We start from the raw sequence: 19,151 nt of genomic DNA, 5'->3' as shown, positions 1-19,151 counted from the left end.
ACCAAAGCGCATGCGCCATAGAAACTGAATAAAAACATTTAAAATGCACATAAATTAAATCGAAATGGAAATAAAATTAGGAAAAGGGTGGGCCAGGAAAACTCATAGCAGTGATGCCCTAAAAGATCCGTAGGTGTTGCCATTGTCACAGTCAGAGATAAACCAAACGAAACGAACATTAGGAGCCCAATAAAAGTCAGTCATATATACGATTAAATTTATAATTTCATTAAAGTTTCTTTAAAATGGCGCCAGTCTCTACAGACAGTAAACCATTCATGCATCCGACATTTAGAGGAAATACTAAACTATAACAAATAAACCGAAGACCTGGCGTAATTAGTGGTAATTCCATTGCCATAAAATCGAATATATAAATTACAGCAAATTGCCGACATACCCAGAGCCAATTTGCTCTGTCGTTAAATTTTTCTTTTAATGTTTGCGATGAAAGTAATATATTTTTATATGGTCCAATTTATGGCTATTTAATGTTAAGACATCAAAATATTTTCAAAGCAAGGAAAGGAGTGGTTTTACAAAAAAAGTATAAATTGGGAAAACAATTGGGCCCAGATGGAGATGGTTTACAAAAGTGGAATAATCTTCGGGATTGCTTTTTTTCTACTATAGATCCTTTACAACCACCTCTTTGCCTTTATATACAAATAATGCACCATCTTACATAGATTATCTTTCATTGATACACTACTTTAATCAAAACAATATACCCTTTTTATAAATAAAACTAAATATTCCTCGATTTCTTGGAGGGTACTTTTTCATAATTTTATATTAAGTCGGACTGGAAGAAGGCAGAGAAAGAACAAAATAAAGACCGATTCCAATGCCACAAAGAAACCAAATTTATAACCCAACAACAGCAACTGAGTCTGGGACAGAATCAGAAAGACACAGAAAGTCGTGTAAGAGAAATGAAAAGTTGAAAACCTATAAAAACTTAAATTGATTGTTCAATTAATCTTCACAAAACTTGACAACAACGGGCCGAGTGTGTTTGCTTATATTTTTGAAGTGGGTGAACAGAACATCAAGACAGTTAAAATATTTTAAAATGTGCTTTGCCAAAAATGTTTCCCGAAAAATGTCCAATTCTAGTGAAGGATTCTTAATTTATAAGAAATTGCAGTCCCAATTGCTAACCAATTTCAGGAACTCTCTGAAAATATTCTAGATATAAAGCTGTACCCGCTACACAATGCAACACGCATTCAGAATCCCTGCCAATAACAAAGGGCTAAAGACAGGTTACATAAAACCAGTTACATAAAAGAACCCAAAACGGGCAAGGAACAGAAAGAGAGACCCATAAAGAAAAACCCCTTTGCACCTCTCGGCCGGACAATGCAATAATATTTTTCATAATTTTTCCCAGTCTCTTCCCTCATTTTTTTGGTTGGTTGTTAACCTACAGTCAATTAATGTCCCATAATTTTCAACTTCGTATGTGAACGATCCAAGGAGGCAGCGGCAACGGTACCTAGCTCGACTTTCCGAACTTGTCATAAGATTTTTTTCGTCTTTTAATTGCTAATAGGTATTTTGATCGTTCTGATCGGGCGAGGGTTCAGTTGTTTAATCAATGTGAAATGCCGCCTCGGCGGAGCGCGTCAAATGAAAACCGATACCGATGGCGATCCTTGGCGTTGGATTAACGACCAATCCATCCCCCGCAATCCCTTGGCCCGGCCATCGGCAGCTAATTTCCATGTCTGGGTTTTGGTTCCATCTGGATTGGCGGCTCTTCGGGGCTCTTTTACGGCTGCCTCCGCTCTCGGCGTCATTAACATTTTCGAGATTTAATCATCAAACATGGCGCAGCCCCCGATCTTCGGCTCAGCTCGGCTGGGATCTGCTGGTGGTAATGATGGCATGTTCTGTCTTTTGTTTGGCTGCTTGTCGTACATGCGCTTTTATCGGCATTTAAAATAATCTATAAACGGTTCGTGGGTGAGGGGCTGCCAGGCGATGGGAGATCCCGTCAACTTGGGGCGCCATAAGGAAAGTCGGCTTAGAACAGTTCGGTGGCAAGTCAAAAGTCGGTGATCAGAGATATCCCGATCGTAAATGTCTTCGAGATCAAAGTATTGCATAAAATTGCAAGAAGTCGTAATTAATAAAAATAGGTTTGGAACCCTGGGGGGAGAAACGGGGATCTGAATTAAATATAAGTATTTTTATTAAATTATATTATGATTTATGTGAATGTTTGATTATACACACTTAAAGGTATATCAAAAAGTTAAAATACAATGGTGAAATGAAACAAATGGGAACATTGTAAATAAAGGGAAAAATGGATTACAAGAAACCATTTGATTACTTACGTTAACTTATAGGATTGTCTTTTTTCTCTGACAAATTGTTATTTACTTTTGTTGATTCTGGTGACCTCTTTTAATTTATTTTTAGTTGTACAACATGTTTTTGCTGTACTATTCTGGAACCCATTGCTCCAACGTGTTTCTCTTCAAGTCTTCAAGTTAAAGACAGTAAGGCCTGGCGCTTTCTGCTCTTTGCAACCCTTGGTAAGCCGGGCCGAAGAAATACAGCATTTTCATTGATTTCAATTTGCTTGCGTTGCGGCGCCATATTTCAATTTCTGACCGACGCACAATTTACAAGCCATAGCATGTGTCTCCAACTCAGGGCCCCAGCCATCCATCCGACCATCTCTTTCACGGGCTGCATCTCCCTCTCGCTCGTGCAAAGATGTGCGGGCAGCGAAGGGATCCGGGGCAGGCGGAGGGGAGGACACTGGACAGACAGCTTAATTGATGAACAAAGGCGTTTGGGCCAAAAGTTTGCGTTTGCTTAAGAGATAGCCCACCGATGTCTGGGTCCTGGGCAGTCTTTTTGCCGAGCTCGAAGTCGAGGACTTGCAGAAGTCGTACAAAATATTTAACACCCGCTGAGCGTATTTATGGGAGAGTGAACCTGTGTGTCCTACTCGCCTCGTCATCGTTGCCATTCGCATTCCCAGTCCTCCGCCTCAATCCCGACCTCATCGTCATCGTCCATGACTTGACTCCACCATTTTGTCTTAGACGCAGCCAATATGTGTGCACAGGAGCGCTGTGAGGCAATCAGAAGATGGATCTGTTGCTGGAAAATACTCTACAATTTATGAATTGATCGAATCAATTTTATTTATTAATTTTCAATGTTATTTAAATAAAATGCGTATCAAGAAAATACACCACACTCAAGCAAGAAAATGGCAATATTTAGGAGAGCTACTTTATTGCCATCTTAGCACAGTTTAATTTTCTTGTGCTAATGACAGTTTAAACGTGCTCAAAAAATATTATTTTTGAAGATCATTATGTGGCCAACTGGTTAAGTAGAACCGCTACTGACCGTAGGAATCCTTGTAGATGCGTCTCCACGTCCATATTCCTCCTCCTTTCCTTATAGGTGTGTGTATCTTTCTCGCTCCCACTCCTGGAAGATTTGCAATTCCAATTGGCGCGACGTCTGCTCCTGCTGCTGATGATTAGTTGCTGGCCTCTGTCTCCTGGTTCCCTGTCTCGCTCTACCGACATACAGCCCTCTCTGTCTAGTCTGCAGTGGGGCTTTCTATGGCCACGTTTAACCTTCTTTTTATTGCACACACGATGCAATTATTTGTTTTATTAACTGTTGAACATGTTTTCTCCGCGCACATTGCACCATGTTTTCCCACTGATATATAAGTCGCTTCCAAATTGTAAATTGCAAATTTTATTAATTTCTGCCCATGGGAAACTTGTTCTCCAGCGATCGCACTCCGTGTGGGGTTCTCCTCGGTTCGATTCTGTTGGGATGGACAATGTCCAGCATCGAGTGCTGTGGGTTGGTCGCTAATAAGCCTTTTAAGGTTCCTGTACTTGGTAGGAAATTAATGGTAATTGTCGAAAAAGGTGGTCGAAATATGTGGGTACTTTGAAAATATTCAAGGTATACCACTTTCTTTACTTACTCAGCAAATACACCACACTCAAGCAAGGGAAATGGCAATTTTTCATCGCTTAAGTCCGAAACAGGTTGATTTACATAAAAGGCAAAACCGAAAAATTAATTCTCCCACCCCTCTCGTAAACAATAGACGAAGGGGTAGTGGAGTCAACAACATTAACATGAGCTCCGCCAAAAGATTAATCAGTTAAGCAAACATAATAAAAGGCTAAGCGCAATTTTGCGACACTTTGATAAATATCGAATCAAAATAATGCGTCAAAATAATTAATCATGATTAAACGGCGGCCAGGGGCGTGGGCGGGGGTATTAGCCAGTGTTAATGATCGATAAATGAGACAGCAGGGGGGACGGGAGAACAAGTGCTGGCCATCACACGCCATTCTCGAATTAGTGGCCGCTGGACACAAAAGTCAGAGAATCGCGCCTACTCACAAATCACCCCATCGTGACCTAAACACTTGCCAAAAAAGTCACATAATCGGGGAAATCAAATGCAAATGTAATAAATCCGTGTGAACGGGGGTGGTTCTGCGACACCCCCCGATTTGTATTTATTTACTTTATATTCGACGCATAATTTAAGGTCCTGCCAAACGAAATCCACCCGAAGTCAATTTATATTCAAAGCCTTCCCCTCAGTTTCTCTGCGTGGGAACTTTAGCATGCGGTTTCGCATCAGTCAGAATGTCAGTTGAGTGAAGAAATTCAAACCCTTTTTCACTATTTTCCCCAACTTTCCGGAGCTTTCCATCCGGTTCTGACTGCCACTTGTTGTGTGCAAGTAACATGGTATACTTATTTTCGACTCTGGCCCCATTACTTAAGTTTTATAAATTAAAAAGGTTAAGTTCTAACGAATAGTTTATCTTTGATTATGGCAATAATTGTCATGGGTCCTTAAAGTGATTAAGTAGCAATAAAACCAAACAGAATCATTATTTCGAGAATCTTTTAACAGTAGTGTTTCCTTTTTTTCCTAAACCCTCACTCTTTATCACAGACTTGTTTGTTTATGTGAAATTTAATCAAACTCGGTGTTAAGCAATGATTACTCACATAGGCCCCAAGGGTGACATTCGATGGCGTTTACCACGTGCAACCGCCGTGAGCAAGGCCGCTGGGTGGGTGGCCGTTGGGTGGAATGGGTGGCTTCGCCGCAACCCTTAATTGCGCGTGTAATCAGTTGGCCAAGGGGGTTGGCAGCCGCCGAGGGAAAAAGGAAGAATGGGGGAGGGCGGCCTAATGCTCTGTAAATGCAACTAAACAGCTTGTGTAACGCTTTTCCACAAAGAGTGCCGGGGGATTTCACTTCGGGACGATGTAAAGTGGCGTTGATGATGTGATTCCGATTTGATTTGATTAGATTGCATTGCATTAGCGGAAGATTGATGGAGCATATGTCAAATAACATGTAAAATGAAAAAGCATGTAAGCAGATTAGTTGCATTTTTGCCTCGACATTTATTGTACAAATCAATTTGCTAAGACAATTTGCCTTTGTCAACTTTCTAGTTTTTTTTTCGATAATACAGAAATTTTTATTTAATATTAATGGTACATACAATATAGAAGGATGTTCTAAAAAATATAAGGTGTTTAAACAGACAAAAATAAGCTTGAACCGATATAGCCAAATTTTAAACCTCAACCCTAATACGGATATAACGTTAATCGGGTTTCTTCAAATTTATAGAATCTTTATTTAATAAAAATCTATTAGTGGAAGATTTTTTTATTTCTGTGACACTAGTGTTCGTCTTATACCGCCATAATTTGCTGAATCAAAACAGCTGATCGGCATAAACAAACCGAAACCGAAGGGGCGAACGTACCAATTTTGTTTTCCTGAAAATAAAATTTATTACAACGCAAAACTAAATACAATTTTAACGCTAGCCTATGAAATGTTTTTAAAGGGTAATGATTTCTTCATTGGTATTATCAAACATTTTTGGCAACTATTTCAACTGTTTTTAAATGGCTTCTTCTTCGGGGAAATTATTAAAAAGAGTAGAAATTCGTATAATGTTTTGGTGGAACAGTCAGGTCTTGCCTTGGGAGATTTCAGAGAGTGCGATGGAGATAGAGATATACAAATAGCAAAACGTCTGATCCCAAGATTGCACACTATGTTTGCTTATAACTTGTGTGGACCGAACAATTGAACATTTTTATACCCTTGCAGAGGGTATTATGATTTCAGTCAGAAGCTTGCAACGCGTTGAAGGAGACGTTTCCGACCCCATAAAGTATATATATTCTTGATCAGCATCACTAGACGAGTCGATCTAGCCATGTCCGTCTGTCCGTCCGTCCGTCCGTTTCTACGCAAACTAGTCTCTCAGTTTTAAAGCTATCGGGCTAAAACTATCCCAAAAGTCTTCTTTCTTTTGCAGGTAGTATACATATAAGTCGGAACCAGCCGGATCGGACAATTATATCTTATAGCTCCCAAAGGAATAGTCGGAAAAAAATTTTTTTTTAATTATACCTTTGGTGTTTTTTAACATATAACCTCCTACGCTTGGAAATTATAATTTTTTTATTAGTTCTGAATTTCGAATTTAATTTTTTTTTAAATCGGACGACTATATCATATAGCTGCCATATAATCGATCGGAAAATTGGTGGGAAAATAATATGAAACAAATTATAGCATCGGTGTTTTTTGACATATTATCTTATACTAATGGGAATATTTTTTAGAATTTCGAATTAAACTTAATAAAAATCGGATGACTCTAACATATAGCTGTCAAAGAAACGGTCATAAAAATAATTAAATAATTATTTTAGAAAAAATGTTTGACGTGGTGTTGGGGCTGAGTACGTGAAATGTTTTTTTAATATCACTGAAGCTAGCAACAATCCTTAAAAATTTAACATGGTGTTTCTAACATTGATTATTTCTTATAATTGCAAGGGTATACAAACTTCGGCTTGCCGAAGTTAACTTCCTTTCTTGTTTGCCATGCAGTTGGACATTGATAACCGAAACAAAGTCTCATTTAAATGTTTGTTTTAAATGGGAGTTTGTGGGCGTTTGATTGGGCGTGGCACCCTACTGAAACAAACTTGCGCTCCGCAAGAAGCTCAAGAATCTACATGCCAACCCAACTTTCTTGCTTTTATAGATTCCGAGTTCTCAGCGTTTATACCGACAGACGGACATGGCTAGATCGACTTGGCTAGTGATCCTTATCCAGAATGTATATCACTGTGGACGGCAGTTCACATAGTGGCGATCGCGCACCTGGAGAGTGTGCGAAGGCGACTACTACATATACACAGAGAGAATTCTGACGTTCTCATCTGAGTTGAACATTTTCTTAAAAGCAGATCGACATTTATTATACCCGTTACTCGTAGAGTAAAAGGGTATACTAGATTCGTCGGAAAGTATGTAACAGGCAGAAGGAAGCGTTTCCGACCCCATAAAGTATATATATTCTTGATCAAGATCACTAGCCGAGTCGATCTAAGCATGTCCATCTGTCCGTCCGTCCGTCCGTCCGGATGAACGCTGAGATCTCGGAAACTATAAGAGCTAGGCTATTGAGATTTGGCGTGCAGATTCCTGAGCTTCTTATGCAGCAAGTTTGTTTCAGCAGCGTGCCACGCCCACTCTAACGCCCACAAACCGCTTAAAACTGTGGCTCATACAGTTTTGATGCTAGAATACAAATTTTAACTGAAATGTATTGCTCTTATCAATACCTATCGATTGACCCAAAAAAAGTTTGCCACGCCCACTTTAACGCCCACAAACTTTAAAAAATGGTAAGTATGAACGTGGATATCTCGGAAACTATCAAAGATAGACAATTGGAATCTCAGATTTAGATTTCTTAGCCTTAAACGCAGCGCAACTTTGTTACGCGAACATGCCACGCCCACTCTAACGCCCACAAGCCGGCCAAACCTGTGGCGCCCACAATTTTCATGCTAGATAAAAAATTTTAACTGAATTGAATTGGTCTCGTCAATAGCTATCGATTGATACAATACGCTCTAACGCCCATAACGCTTAAACCTGTCTACCGCCGATAGTTGGCGCATTTGCTGCTTGCATATCTCCATTTCCCTTTGGACCCTTTAGCTGAGTAACGGATATCTGATAGTCGAGGTACTCGACAATAGCGTTCTTCCTTGTTTTAAATAGTAAGGTATATTTCTCAACGAAACGAAAGGTCTCGCAGGGAAATTTATATGTACATACATAGAAATTCTTAAATAAAAAGGGAGCCGTAATAACTAATTGTTGTTGGGCTTTCTTTTCTATTAAATTATTTTTTATTGCCTATGGAGTTTTCAAAACCTTAAGACGGATAACCCTTGTACTAAAGTTTATTTTACCATCTGGTAGCTCTACACCGGCGCTGTCACTTGATTATGGGCTATGTCTTTACTAAAGGTTCTGAGCAACACTAACTTGTTGACCAAAATAAATATTATAAGAAATGACCGCAACAAAATTGTTATGACAAACTTTCCTATCTCTTTTTAATTTTGTAAGAAACTTTTATTGTTAAATTAATTTTTACTCAAGCAAAATAAGGTGCTTATCATCGTAATGGCCCGGTCACACTGCGGAAACCCGACGAAATATCGATATTCCGATAGGCTTAGATACATATATAATAACATTGCTCCCCGAAATTTGCAGCTCACCTTCAAAAACACACAATAACTGGCGTAATGCAACGCGTAAGTGGCTGACAGTTAACCAGATGCACAGACAGATCTTCATTTACCCAAATATCCCGTTCCAGGGCATCGACTCCTTCTTCAAGCGGTTGCCCGCGAAGCCGAAAAAGGCGGAAGACGAAAACGAAGAGACGCCATCGAAGGCGCCAAAACGCCGGAAGGCCCTGATCATATCCAGCGACGAGGAAGATGTGGCCACCAGTCCCCCGGATACCAAGAAACGCAAGGCCTCCAAGGCGACATCCAGCGAGGACGATGTGGTGTCGGCCACACCGGAACCGGAGGCCAAAAAGGCCAGGAATGGCCAGAAACCGACGCTCTCCAAGCTGAAAAGGCACGTGGATCCTTCGGAACTCTTTGGTGGCGAAACCAAGCGGGTGGTGGTGCCCAAACCAAAGACCAAGGCGGTCCTCGAGTTCGAGAATGAAGACATAGACCGGAGTTTAATGGAAGTAGATCTGGAGGAGAGTGTCAAGGAGGAAAAGGTTTCATCACCTCGCAGAAGATCCCCGTCCCCCAAAAGGGCCAAGAAAAGCAGTCCAGAACCGACCAAAGCCAAGCCCACCAAATCCAAAGCCTCCACTCCGCGTGCGAAGAAGGAGAAGCCTCCAGCAGATCTGGAATCCAGTATCCTAAACGACGAAGAGCGTCACGAACGGAAACGCATGACCGCCGTTCTCTACCAGAAGTACAAAAACCGCAGTGCCTGCCTGAATCCTGGTAGCAAGGAAATCCCCAAGGGTGCCAAGGATTGCCTCAGTGGACTGACCTTTGTGGTCACCGGTGTCCTGGAGTCCATGGAGCGCGAGGAGGCAGAGGCAGTGATCAAGGAGTACGGCGGAAGGGTGATGACGGTGGTGGGTAAGAAACTTAAGTACCTTGTCGTAGGTGAAGAGGCGGGACCAAAGAAACTGGCTGTGGCGGAAGAACTGAACATACCCATTTTGAGCGAGGATGGCCTGTTCGACCTCATCAGGGAGAAATCTGGGCTAGCTAAACAGGTTAAGGAGGAGAAGAAGAGCCCCAAAGCGGAGCATAGCTCCAAGGAAAGTGAGAAAAATGAGGTCAAGGCTTCTAGCAAGTCCAAGGTAAAGGAGGAAAAGGAAGACACAAAATCTAAAAGTAGTGAGAAGCACGATGCTCCAAAACATAAAATCAAGGAAGAACGCACTCTCTCCAAGATAAAGAAGGAAGAGCAGGATGATGTGCCAGCTGTTACCCTGAAAGTAAAGAAGGAGCCTAGCTCGCAGGAACAGAAGGCTCCAGTGGCAAGGACTGCCGAACCAAAGGTCCAGGACGTGGTCGGCATGGCCTGGGTGGACAAACACAAGCCCATGAATATCAAAGAAATCGTTGGCCAGGCAGGAGCCGCCAGCAACGTGACCAAGTAAGTGACTAACAAATTAAGAAAAGTAATAATCAATTGTATTGGGCCCTGGATAATCAAGCAATAATTATGTCATTGCATGGTCAGTGGTACCGCTGCCCCCCGCTAGGTGGTGCTCGCGTGGGCAGTGTGGGCCGCCCAGATATAAGGTTCTGAAATTTTCTTTTAAATTAAATTTGAAGCAGCGTTACGGGTATCTTTCTTCTTGTTTAAGTTTAAAGGAATATAGCTAGAGGTCGGTCTGAAAGAAGACCGTTACATTTTCCCAAAAAAGCTATAAATTAAATAAGCTTAGTTTCAATTGTGGGACTTTGAAAGTAATTTATTATATTTTCCAAAAAAAAATCGAATGTTTGATAAATCGTTCATGCTAAAAGAGGTATAATATGGACAAAATTGGTATATTTGTACATTGCGGTTCACGTCGCTTCTAAAAAAAAGAATAAACTGTTTATATGGAACGTCCCATAGGTAATTTTCTGCTATTCAATTTTTATACCCGTTGTTACAGGCAAGTGCCACCCACTGTAACACCCATATCTCTAAAATCTAACCAGCGCGGTCATTTAAAAATTTTATTGCAGTGTAACTTAAAATCGAATAAATTTTTCAGTACCTAAATATGTACAATCCAAAAATCGTACCAACCCAACTTTTATTTTAAAATATATGAGTTAACTATGTTTACCGTTAGGCGGCGCTCGGTTCATTAGAGTGAGCTGCGTCAACACAAGTGGACTGGCGCCATCTATGAGCAGATGTCTATATAGAAATGGTGTACAGAGTTTCGGGTATCTAATAGTAGAGAACTATAGAGTTGCTTTTTATTGTTTTTAAAAATAAAAATTTAATTTAATAATAATATTATAAATTTGATTTCTTTTTAATGTTGTTGATTTACTAATTTAACCTTATGTTCCAGACTGATGAACTGGTTGTCCAAGTGGTATGTGAACCATGACGGAAATAAGAAGCCCCAACGACCCAATCCTTGGGCCAAGAACGACGACGGTAGTTTCTACAAGGCGGCCCTGCTATCAGGACCCCCTGGAATTGGAAAGACCACTACAGCGACTCTGGTGGTGAAAGAATTGGGCTTCGATGCTGTGGAGTTCAACGCCTCCGACACCCGGAGCAAACGCTTGCTCAAGGAAGAAGTTTCCACCCTTCTGAGCAACAAATCCCTCTCCGGCTACTTTAGCGGCCAAGGGCAGGCGGTCTCTCGCAAGCACGTGCTCATTATGGACGAGGTGGATGGCATGGCCGGAAACGAGGATCGCGGTGGAATGCAGGAGCTGATCGCCTTGATCAAGGATAGCTCCATCCCGATCATTTGCATGTGTAATGATCGCAACCATCCGAAAATCCGATCGCTGGTCAACTACTGCTACGATCTGCGATTCCAGAGGCCGCGTCTCGAGCAGATCAAGGGAAAAATCATGAGCATCTGTTTTAAGGAGAAGGTGAAGATTTCACCAGCAAAAGTGGAGGAAATCATAGCAGCCACCAACAATGATATCCGGCAATCCATCAACCATATTGCCCTGCTAAGCGCCAAGGAAGACACTACCGCCAAATCAGGGCAACAAGTTGCCAGCAAGGATCTTAAGTTAGGACCCTGGGAAGTGGTTCGAAAGGTCTTCACGGCAGATGAGCACAAGCACATGTCCCTGGCCGACAAGAGCGACCTCTTTTTCCACGACTACAGTCTAGCCCCGCTCTTTGTACAGCAAAACTACCTTCAGGTCTCACCACAGGGAAACAAGTAAGTAGAGGGATAACTTACCGATTGCCTTTTTGGGATACAACAACAAATATTCACCATCTTCGCTTCTTACAGAAAAGATGTATTGGCCAAGGTTGCGGCCACGGCAGATGCTCTTAGCTTGGGCGACCTTATCGACAAGCGCATTCGTGCGAACTCTGCCTGGAGTCTGCTGCCCACTCAAGCCTTTTTCAGCTCGGTGCTGCCTGGCGAGCACATGTGCGGCCACTTCACTGGACAGATCAACTTTCCCGGGTGGCTGGGCAAGAATTCCAAATCTGGGAAGCGGGCCAGACTTGCCCAGGAACTGCACGATCATACTAGAGTCTGCACCTCTGGATCAAGGCTATCTGTGAGGCTGGATTATGCCCCTTTCCTGCTGGATAATATTGCTCGACCGCTCGCGAAAGATGGACAGGAAGGTGTCTCTGCTGCACTTGAGGTTATGAAGGATTACCACCTGCTCCGCGAGGATCTAGACTCGCTGGTCGAGCTCACATCCTGGCCGGGAAAAAAATCACCCTTGGATGCAGTGGATGGGAGAGTAAAGGCAGCCCTAACCCGATCCTACAACAAGGAAGTTTTGGCATACTCGTATTCCGCTCAAGCTGGCATCAAAAAAAAGAAAGCGGAGGCTAGTGGAGGTGATGAGGATTACTTGGACGATGGTCAAGGAGAAGAAGACGGTGCTGGGGGTCACATCTCATCAGAAGACGATGAAGATAAAGACAACCTTGAACTAGATGGCTTGATCAAAGCCAAAAAGAAGCCCAGTACTTCCAAATCGGCTGGTGGTTCCAAAAAAACAACATCTTCCGCGGCCTCGAAGCCCAAGGCCAAGGCAAAGAAGTAGAAAGGTCTATGATTTTTTTGAATTGATCGATTGATTTTTTTTTAGCTTTCTTTCTAATGGTCGACACAGGCGGTCCGTTGTTTGTACTGTTGAAAATATCTAATATGTATCAATAAATACCTCGATTTTCAAGGATCCTAAAGCATTACATCAAAATTTCGAAAAGTAAACCATCGACATTAACAGGTTACATTTTAGAAAATGGTTTCCAATGCACTAAAAAGCTTAGTATTTGAGGCATGCTCAATGTTTTGCGTCATTCGGCCATTAAAAACGCTTTGTCCGTTCACCTTTCCTATCAATTTGGGAAATATGGGCCTCAAGGGTGACAATTGATCGCAGTCTCTCTGATCAAATCTTGTGTACTTCCGGAATGCTAATTTTAATATTACCTGGATAAAAGTAAATATTAGGTAATTTTATTATATCCTTTTTGATATCAAAATTTCGGAACAATGAACAATAATTTAAATTTTAAAATAACAATTTTATTTTCATATTGTTTTAGAATAACATTCAAAATTCATTTAACCTCTGCTGTATCAGGAAAATTTAAAATAAGCATGTTATCATTACCTATGTAAGCACCTGAGTTTACTCTAAAAGCAAAGGTTTAAAAATGTAAACAAATTAAATGGTATTTGATATTAACATCACATTTAGGGTATTCCCTAAACTGTTCAGTTGCTGAATTGTTGTTTTGGTCAGCTGTTTATCAGCTTCTCCATACAACTTCAATTTTCAGAACTTTTAGCAATCCAACAACCTCGAGGCTGTTGAATCGCTGAAAACCAAAGATGCCACTTTATTTCATTTAAAAGCCGTGGCAACTCTGTAACATTTTAGTATCACCAGTAAGCATAATTAACTTTAAAAACAATGGTAAGGTAAAGGAAATAAAGTACGTATATAACTTTCCAAATAAAGTGCAGCTAACGCTAAAGGTCTTTAAAATGCGGAAACAGTAGCATATTGTACGTTTTCATGTTTTAACTCAAAGATCAATTGCCAAGCCGCCCTGTCTTATTTTCTTCCGAATTTCGGCCGGATATATTTCTATAACACCTCCGACATTGCAGTTTATGAGTTCTTTTGATGTTAACTTGTATTTTTTATAAACTAACGTTATCGACTTTCATAACTGTGGGCCAAGAAATATCGATATAAATATTTTAAAGAAAATATCGATCTCTTAAAATTTTACACATCCCTATCGAGTAACAGCTTGAAATTCCTTAAGTCCTAACAGAATTTCACTCCTTTGCCGCTGTTACAGAAACATTTTATCCTAACATTGTGTTAGAAAAACGTTCAGATATCGATGGTCGCTGTAAGGCACCGATAGTTCCAGTTCATCGATAACTCCATCGATGTATCTCCACCTCTACCCCCTAGTAGCGCCAAAGTATCTGTGAGTTTTTTCCCCGAAGTCAGCGCGAACGGACTGCACGTACGGAGGCAGCGGAAAATGCAGCAAAAATTGCTGGAAAAATCAGAGGACAGCATGTGCGGGAAACTCCAACCGACCGAATAACTGCGAGAGTGCGCGATCCACTCGATTTCTTCAAGTTTATCAGCCGCGACAACTCGACGGAGTTGTAAGATTTTCGCACTGAAAATTCTCGGCTTACGCGCGCCAGTGTGTGTGAGTGTGTATCTGCGTCCGTGTAAAGGGCGCAGCTCGGCGAAAAACAACACCCAGAAAATGAGCAATTCCAGCCTGTCGTCGCGCTCTTAATTAAATTGAAATTAATTGTAGTTCAAAGCGTGAAACTCAACGGGTTTTCTTCGTTTTTGCGCAACTCGCTGCGCTGAAAATTCAATAAGCACGTAAATTCCAGCACACACACACACACGACCCCAGCCGCGCACGCATACCGATACAACGCTGCTGAGCTGGGCGACAGAAAGAGAAAGAGAGAAGGCAAGTGTAGACTTTGCTCCCCCTCCCACGCCCCCTTTTTGAGCGCCCTCCCCATTGTTGTTGTTGTTGGGCCAGGCACAAGGACACACACACACACAGCCTCCCAGCGCACGCACGCATACATACATGCTCCCGACAAAGAGCCAGGGTTTTTCGGCCGTCTTCCTCTTCCTTTTCGGTAAACAGGTGCCGCGCCTTGTGCCGTTACTTTCCATTCGGGGGGCTTCGGCTCCGTGTTTTGGCAACACATGTTTACCTTTTTAACACTCGCAGTGTGGGCCCAAATGGCATTAAAGTGCTAGAGGGGCAGGTGATAAAGGGGTGGGGGAAGGGGGGTTGTGCATAAAAGATTGAGATATACGGGGTTCTAGCTGCACTCTCTTATTGTATTCAAAAGGTATTCAGGATATTTACTCAAAGTGAAGAGTAGCATTTATAGTGTGCATTTAACAGATCTTAAAACTAGTTCTTTTAAATTGGTGCAAATATAGGTTTGTTTTGAAATATAACTACCATCGCATCTCACCCACATCCTTTCCATCTCCTTATCGCCCGTTTTCACATTTCCCTGCACACAACGCTCCAAATTCAGGTCATTGCATTTGTTTGACTTGCCACCAACGGCCCACCCACTTACCACCCCACCCCGCCCACTTTGTCCCTTTCTTTTGCTCTCGTCCTGCGTGAGAATGCTGAATTTTCAATGGGTTTCCCTTTCAAATTGCTCGCAAGTCTGCTAAAAGGCAGCTTTTTGTTATTTTCCGCCTTATTGGACGCTTCAATTCTATCGCTTCATGAGGTCAGCCCATTTTCGAATTCCGCAACTCGTATCTTTATTTGCATAGTGACGAGACCCACAAATCTTGCTCTGCAAAATAACCAAAACTGAACCCAGACACATCGGTAAATGGAAAACGTTGCTGATAACAGGAATAATGTTACTCGGTTCATATACGGTTCTGTATCTTTATCTAGACTGCAGCAGCATCAGTCAGAAATTGAATAGATAAACGTTGAGGAATGAAGAACCGTCTTTACTGCATGAAATGACCTTGTTGCCTTTTAGGATATGTTTTAGGAGGCAGTATTTTGACAGAATTTAACGAATTGCACTGCCTATAAAGGATACAAAAGATAAAAAACTTCGGTATGTGGTTTATTCGCCTCATAGAAACGTTTACTGGTTCTCCATTTATACGCACCGCTTACATGGCCTCCTTATCAGCTGAACAGGGTGCATTTGTGTGCCTGGAGTAGGCGAGGGGCGGAGGGGGTGGGGGCGTCAGAGATAAGCCAGCGACAACACACTTGACTGGAGCGAACGGAACCGAAGCCGATAAAAATACCCGTTTGTTAGCATTGTTCGTTTTTTGGCAACTCAACCGCCCTTCTGACATCATCAAGGGAGCTCTTTGGGTCGAGTCAAAGTCTCAGTTTACACGTTTTGCACTAGGTTCTCTAAATATATTCAGTACTAGGAAAGTTAGTGGGTAAATGATAGAACTCAACACGGAGGTGAAAGCCTTAACATTTGAATCAATGGCCCGATTTGAAAAACTGTTTGTAATACTGAACAAAACAGAGTACCATATTTGCTTTGGAACAAGCACTTAGGAATCTGCATGTAAAATCTTAATGCTCTTAGCTCTTATAATTTCCAAGACACACGGCTGGATGGACATGGCTAGATCGACTCGGTTAGTGATCCTGATCAGGAACATATATACTTTATGGGATTTAATTTTTTACAATGAATTTCAATACCCCTTTACCCTACAAGTCATGGGCATAAAAATAGGAAAAACGGAAAAAGTCACAATTTGCTCTCAACTTGCAAATACCTCAAATCCAGCAGATTTCATATGGAGTATTAAAGGAAAATTGTGTGCTCTTCAATTGGACTCTTAATAATATATTATTTTCAAAATTTGTAAATTGCAATTTACTGAATTTAATTCTGATAGTGATACATACATACATATTGGATAAATTCTCAATAATTACTGTTAAGACCCATTCAGTTTTTGTGTTGAATCTCACATGCTTGCGATATTTTAGTCTACATATGGCAATAGTTGTAGAAACCACACGGATGCAGAGTTTAAAATTAAAGATAAGATAGAAATAGAGGCCGACTTGACTTGGATTGCTGACTACCAGAGAACGAGTTAATCGTGCAGATGAAATGGGTCAACAGTGGACATCGGAGACTGTATATGTCGTTGTATCTCAGAGATACACAGATACTACACACAAAGTGCGCTGACAGCCGCATTGGGCCCGGCTAAATTAAGTTGCCGGCCAACTTCCATGCCATGTAGCCATGCTCACAGCCTATACATATTTTATTTGCGATCTCAATTCGCTTTGTTAGCTTTCTGTGTTTTTTTCCGTCCCATGTAAGCCGGGGAAAAGCGATGAACAAATAATAAAACGAGGGTGGTCGGAACCCGTTGGACTCGTTCCACCCTCGTTCTCCTTTGTTTTTCGGTAGTTTAATTGAAATTTGTTGTCTCGGCAGTGATTTACACTCGCTAGCAGGTTTTCTGGTTTTGGTCAAAGCATAAAACCATTTCCATTTCCTTTTTGGGCAGCTTGAAAATCAAAATGTATCTGGTGTCCACGGCCTGTCATGTGCTGCATATAAATTAAGCACAGTTAATGTGCTTCGGTACAGTGACTTCCAGATAATCCCTACCAACAGAAATCAGCAACACCACTAATCTATTAAATTGAAAGAAATTGTCTGTTGAGGAAATGTATTTATCTTTTTAGAAAATTTAAAAAAAAATAAAGTATTGCTCTTATTGCTATAATATACATTTGTATAACATGTGTGAAAATCCCTGTGGATAACGTTAAATCGTTCGTAGAGCATGCTCTCTAAAAATGTAAGTCAAGGGGCCTATGTCAAGATAGCACTCCAATCTCAAGAACTTTTATCTTTTCCTTTTCCTTGCACATGATTTTTGCAATCTCTAGATGGCTTTTATCGAGCTTTGTTCAGCAAATTGCCATAATTTGTTGTAAATTCCATTCAAGTTGTTGGCACTAGATTTTCGTAAGGCGGGAGGGGTGGCATGGGGCTGGTTCGCTGTCTAATCAATACCCATAGCCACTTGTTTGTTCAGTCAAAGTCTTGTCCAGCTGTCACTTGGTTTGTTTGTCAGTGAGCTTTATTTTCCATTTCGCACTGTGCACGCCTTGTTCATATGCGATATATCTGTGTGTACCGGGGTATCTGCGAGCTACCTGTGACAATACTAATTGATTTCCACACAGATACAGTCGCATTCGACGTTTCTATTGCGGTTTTTTGTGGTTGTTAGTGAGTTTATTTCTTCTTCATGTTTTTCTTGGAGTCGTGGTTTGTGGTGAAAATTCGCAAATGATTCGATAAAGTGCAGACGTTACGTATCTTGGAAAGCATTTTTTGCGGCTGATAGCTTGAATCAAAGGAAGGCTTGTTAAGTAAGCTGCTAGTTAAGCAAGCCTCTAACTAAACAAAGTACAGATCCACTTCAAGATAATTATAATAAAATTCAAGCAGTGCATTATATCGAACAACGAATTCTATGGGATGGCCGCTCACATCGAGCGCAGATAGCAATTAAGCGATTCTGAAGATTCCAGGGAATATTATCTGCTGACAAGAAGAAAAGCCAGACGACGAAGGGGCTGGCTCAGGCAAAAATTTTGCCACACATGTCTCTCCACGTATCTTGTTCTGCTTTCGTACCCCTTTTCCCCAAGTGTGTGCCATAAAGAAAGGCTGTATACAGTGAAATAAACAAAGAGCCGAGTCATATAAAAGGGCAACTGCCTGTGGTTGTTCGGTACGGGTATGTTAGGCGGGGGACTTTAAATAAATATTTTAATGAACTGCACTAAAGGCTGTGCCGACGCCTAAAAAGAGTTGACTTTGAAACGCACTGACTTGCTGCCAGTTGCTACTACAACTACAAGAAAACCCCGGCTGACTGACAGACAAGCGGAGTGCATCATCCTTTTATACTCACATACTCGCACATCAATTCTGTGTGTGCATTTTATTTTTAACCCACTGTAAAACGTGAAAAAAATGCACGAGGTGCAGGGGAGATGGACGAGAAGCCCATGTTCCATGTACCATGTGGGATGTAAAAAAGATTTTTTCGTTGAAGTTTTAATTTTTCTTTCTTTGGCACTATACAAACACCCAGCTGCAATTGTTGTTCCTCGGGCTTTGGCCTGTTCCCCATTTGCCTGCCTTATTTTTCGAAGAAATCTCCAAGTGATTCATCTCTTCAACTCGCAGCAGTCGCTGGAGAATTATGAAAGATGGTGGAGATACATTTTAATTGAGATGCATTACGTATTCCAAATAGATCAATGAAATTAAGTTCAAGATTGCGATTGCCCAAATTGAAAGTTGAGTTGGTTAATATGCATACATATATGAATTTATGAAGTGAATATGAAAAAAGGCGGAGGAGCAAGACCAATTGAAAAGAAAACTTTGTTAAAATGCCTGATATGGGCAATTGGGCATTTT

General features: G+C 41.3%; 1 protein-coding gene across 1 annotated transcript; it reads left to right on the top strand.

Annotated features, from left to right (window-relative positions):
• Positions 1 to 8,572: 8,572 nt before the first annotated feature.
• Positions 8,573 to 12,839, top strand: LOC119560609 (replication factor C subunit 1). Its single transcript, XM_037874143.1, has 4 exons — positions 8,573 to 8,688; positions 8,754 to 10,075; positions 10,998 to 11,840; positions 11,916 to 12,839. Exons 1-4 carry the CDS (start codon positions 8,680 to 8,682, stop codon positions 12,691 to 12,693), a joined length of 2,952 nt encoding a protein of 983 aa, XP_037730071.1. The 5' UTR covers positions 8,573 to 8,679; the 3' UTR covers positions 12,694 to 12,839.
• The last annotated feature ends 6,312 nt before the right edge of the window (positions 12,840 to 19,151 follow it).

The sequence above is a fragment of the Drosophila subpulchrella genome, unplaced genomic scaffold, assembly GCF_014743375.2.
Source record: "Drosophila subpulchrella strain 33 F10 #4 breed RU33 unplaced genomic scaffold, RU_Dsub_v1.1 Primary Assembly Seq354, whole genome shotgun sequence".
NCBI classification, from domain to species: domain Eukaryota; kingdom Metazoa; phylum Arthropoda; class Insecta; order Diptera; family Drosophilidae; genus Drosophila; species Drosophila subpulchrella.
Note: the sequence above shows the minus strand (reverse complement) of the source record. Positions and strands in the feature narration are given on the sequence as shown.

Excerpts from the sequence above, each read along its gene's own strand:
- LOC119560609 (XM_037874143.1), top strand. Across the intron at positions 10,076-10,997 it reads GCCGCCAGCAACGTGACCAA|ACTGATGAACTGGTTGTCCA; the intron begins GTAAGTGACTAA and ends CTTATGTTCCAG. Across the intron at positions 11,841-11,915 it reads GTCTCACCACAGGGAAACAA|AAAAGATGTATTGGCCAAGG; the intron begins GTAAGTAGAGGG and ends CGCTTCTTACAG.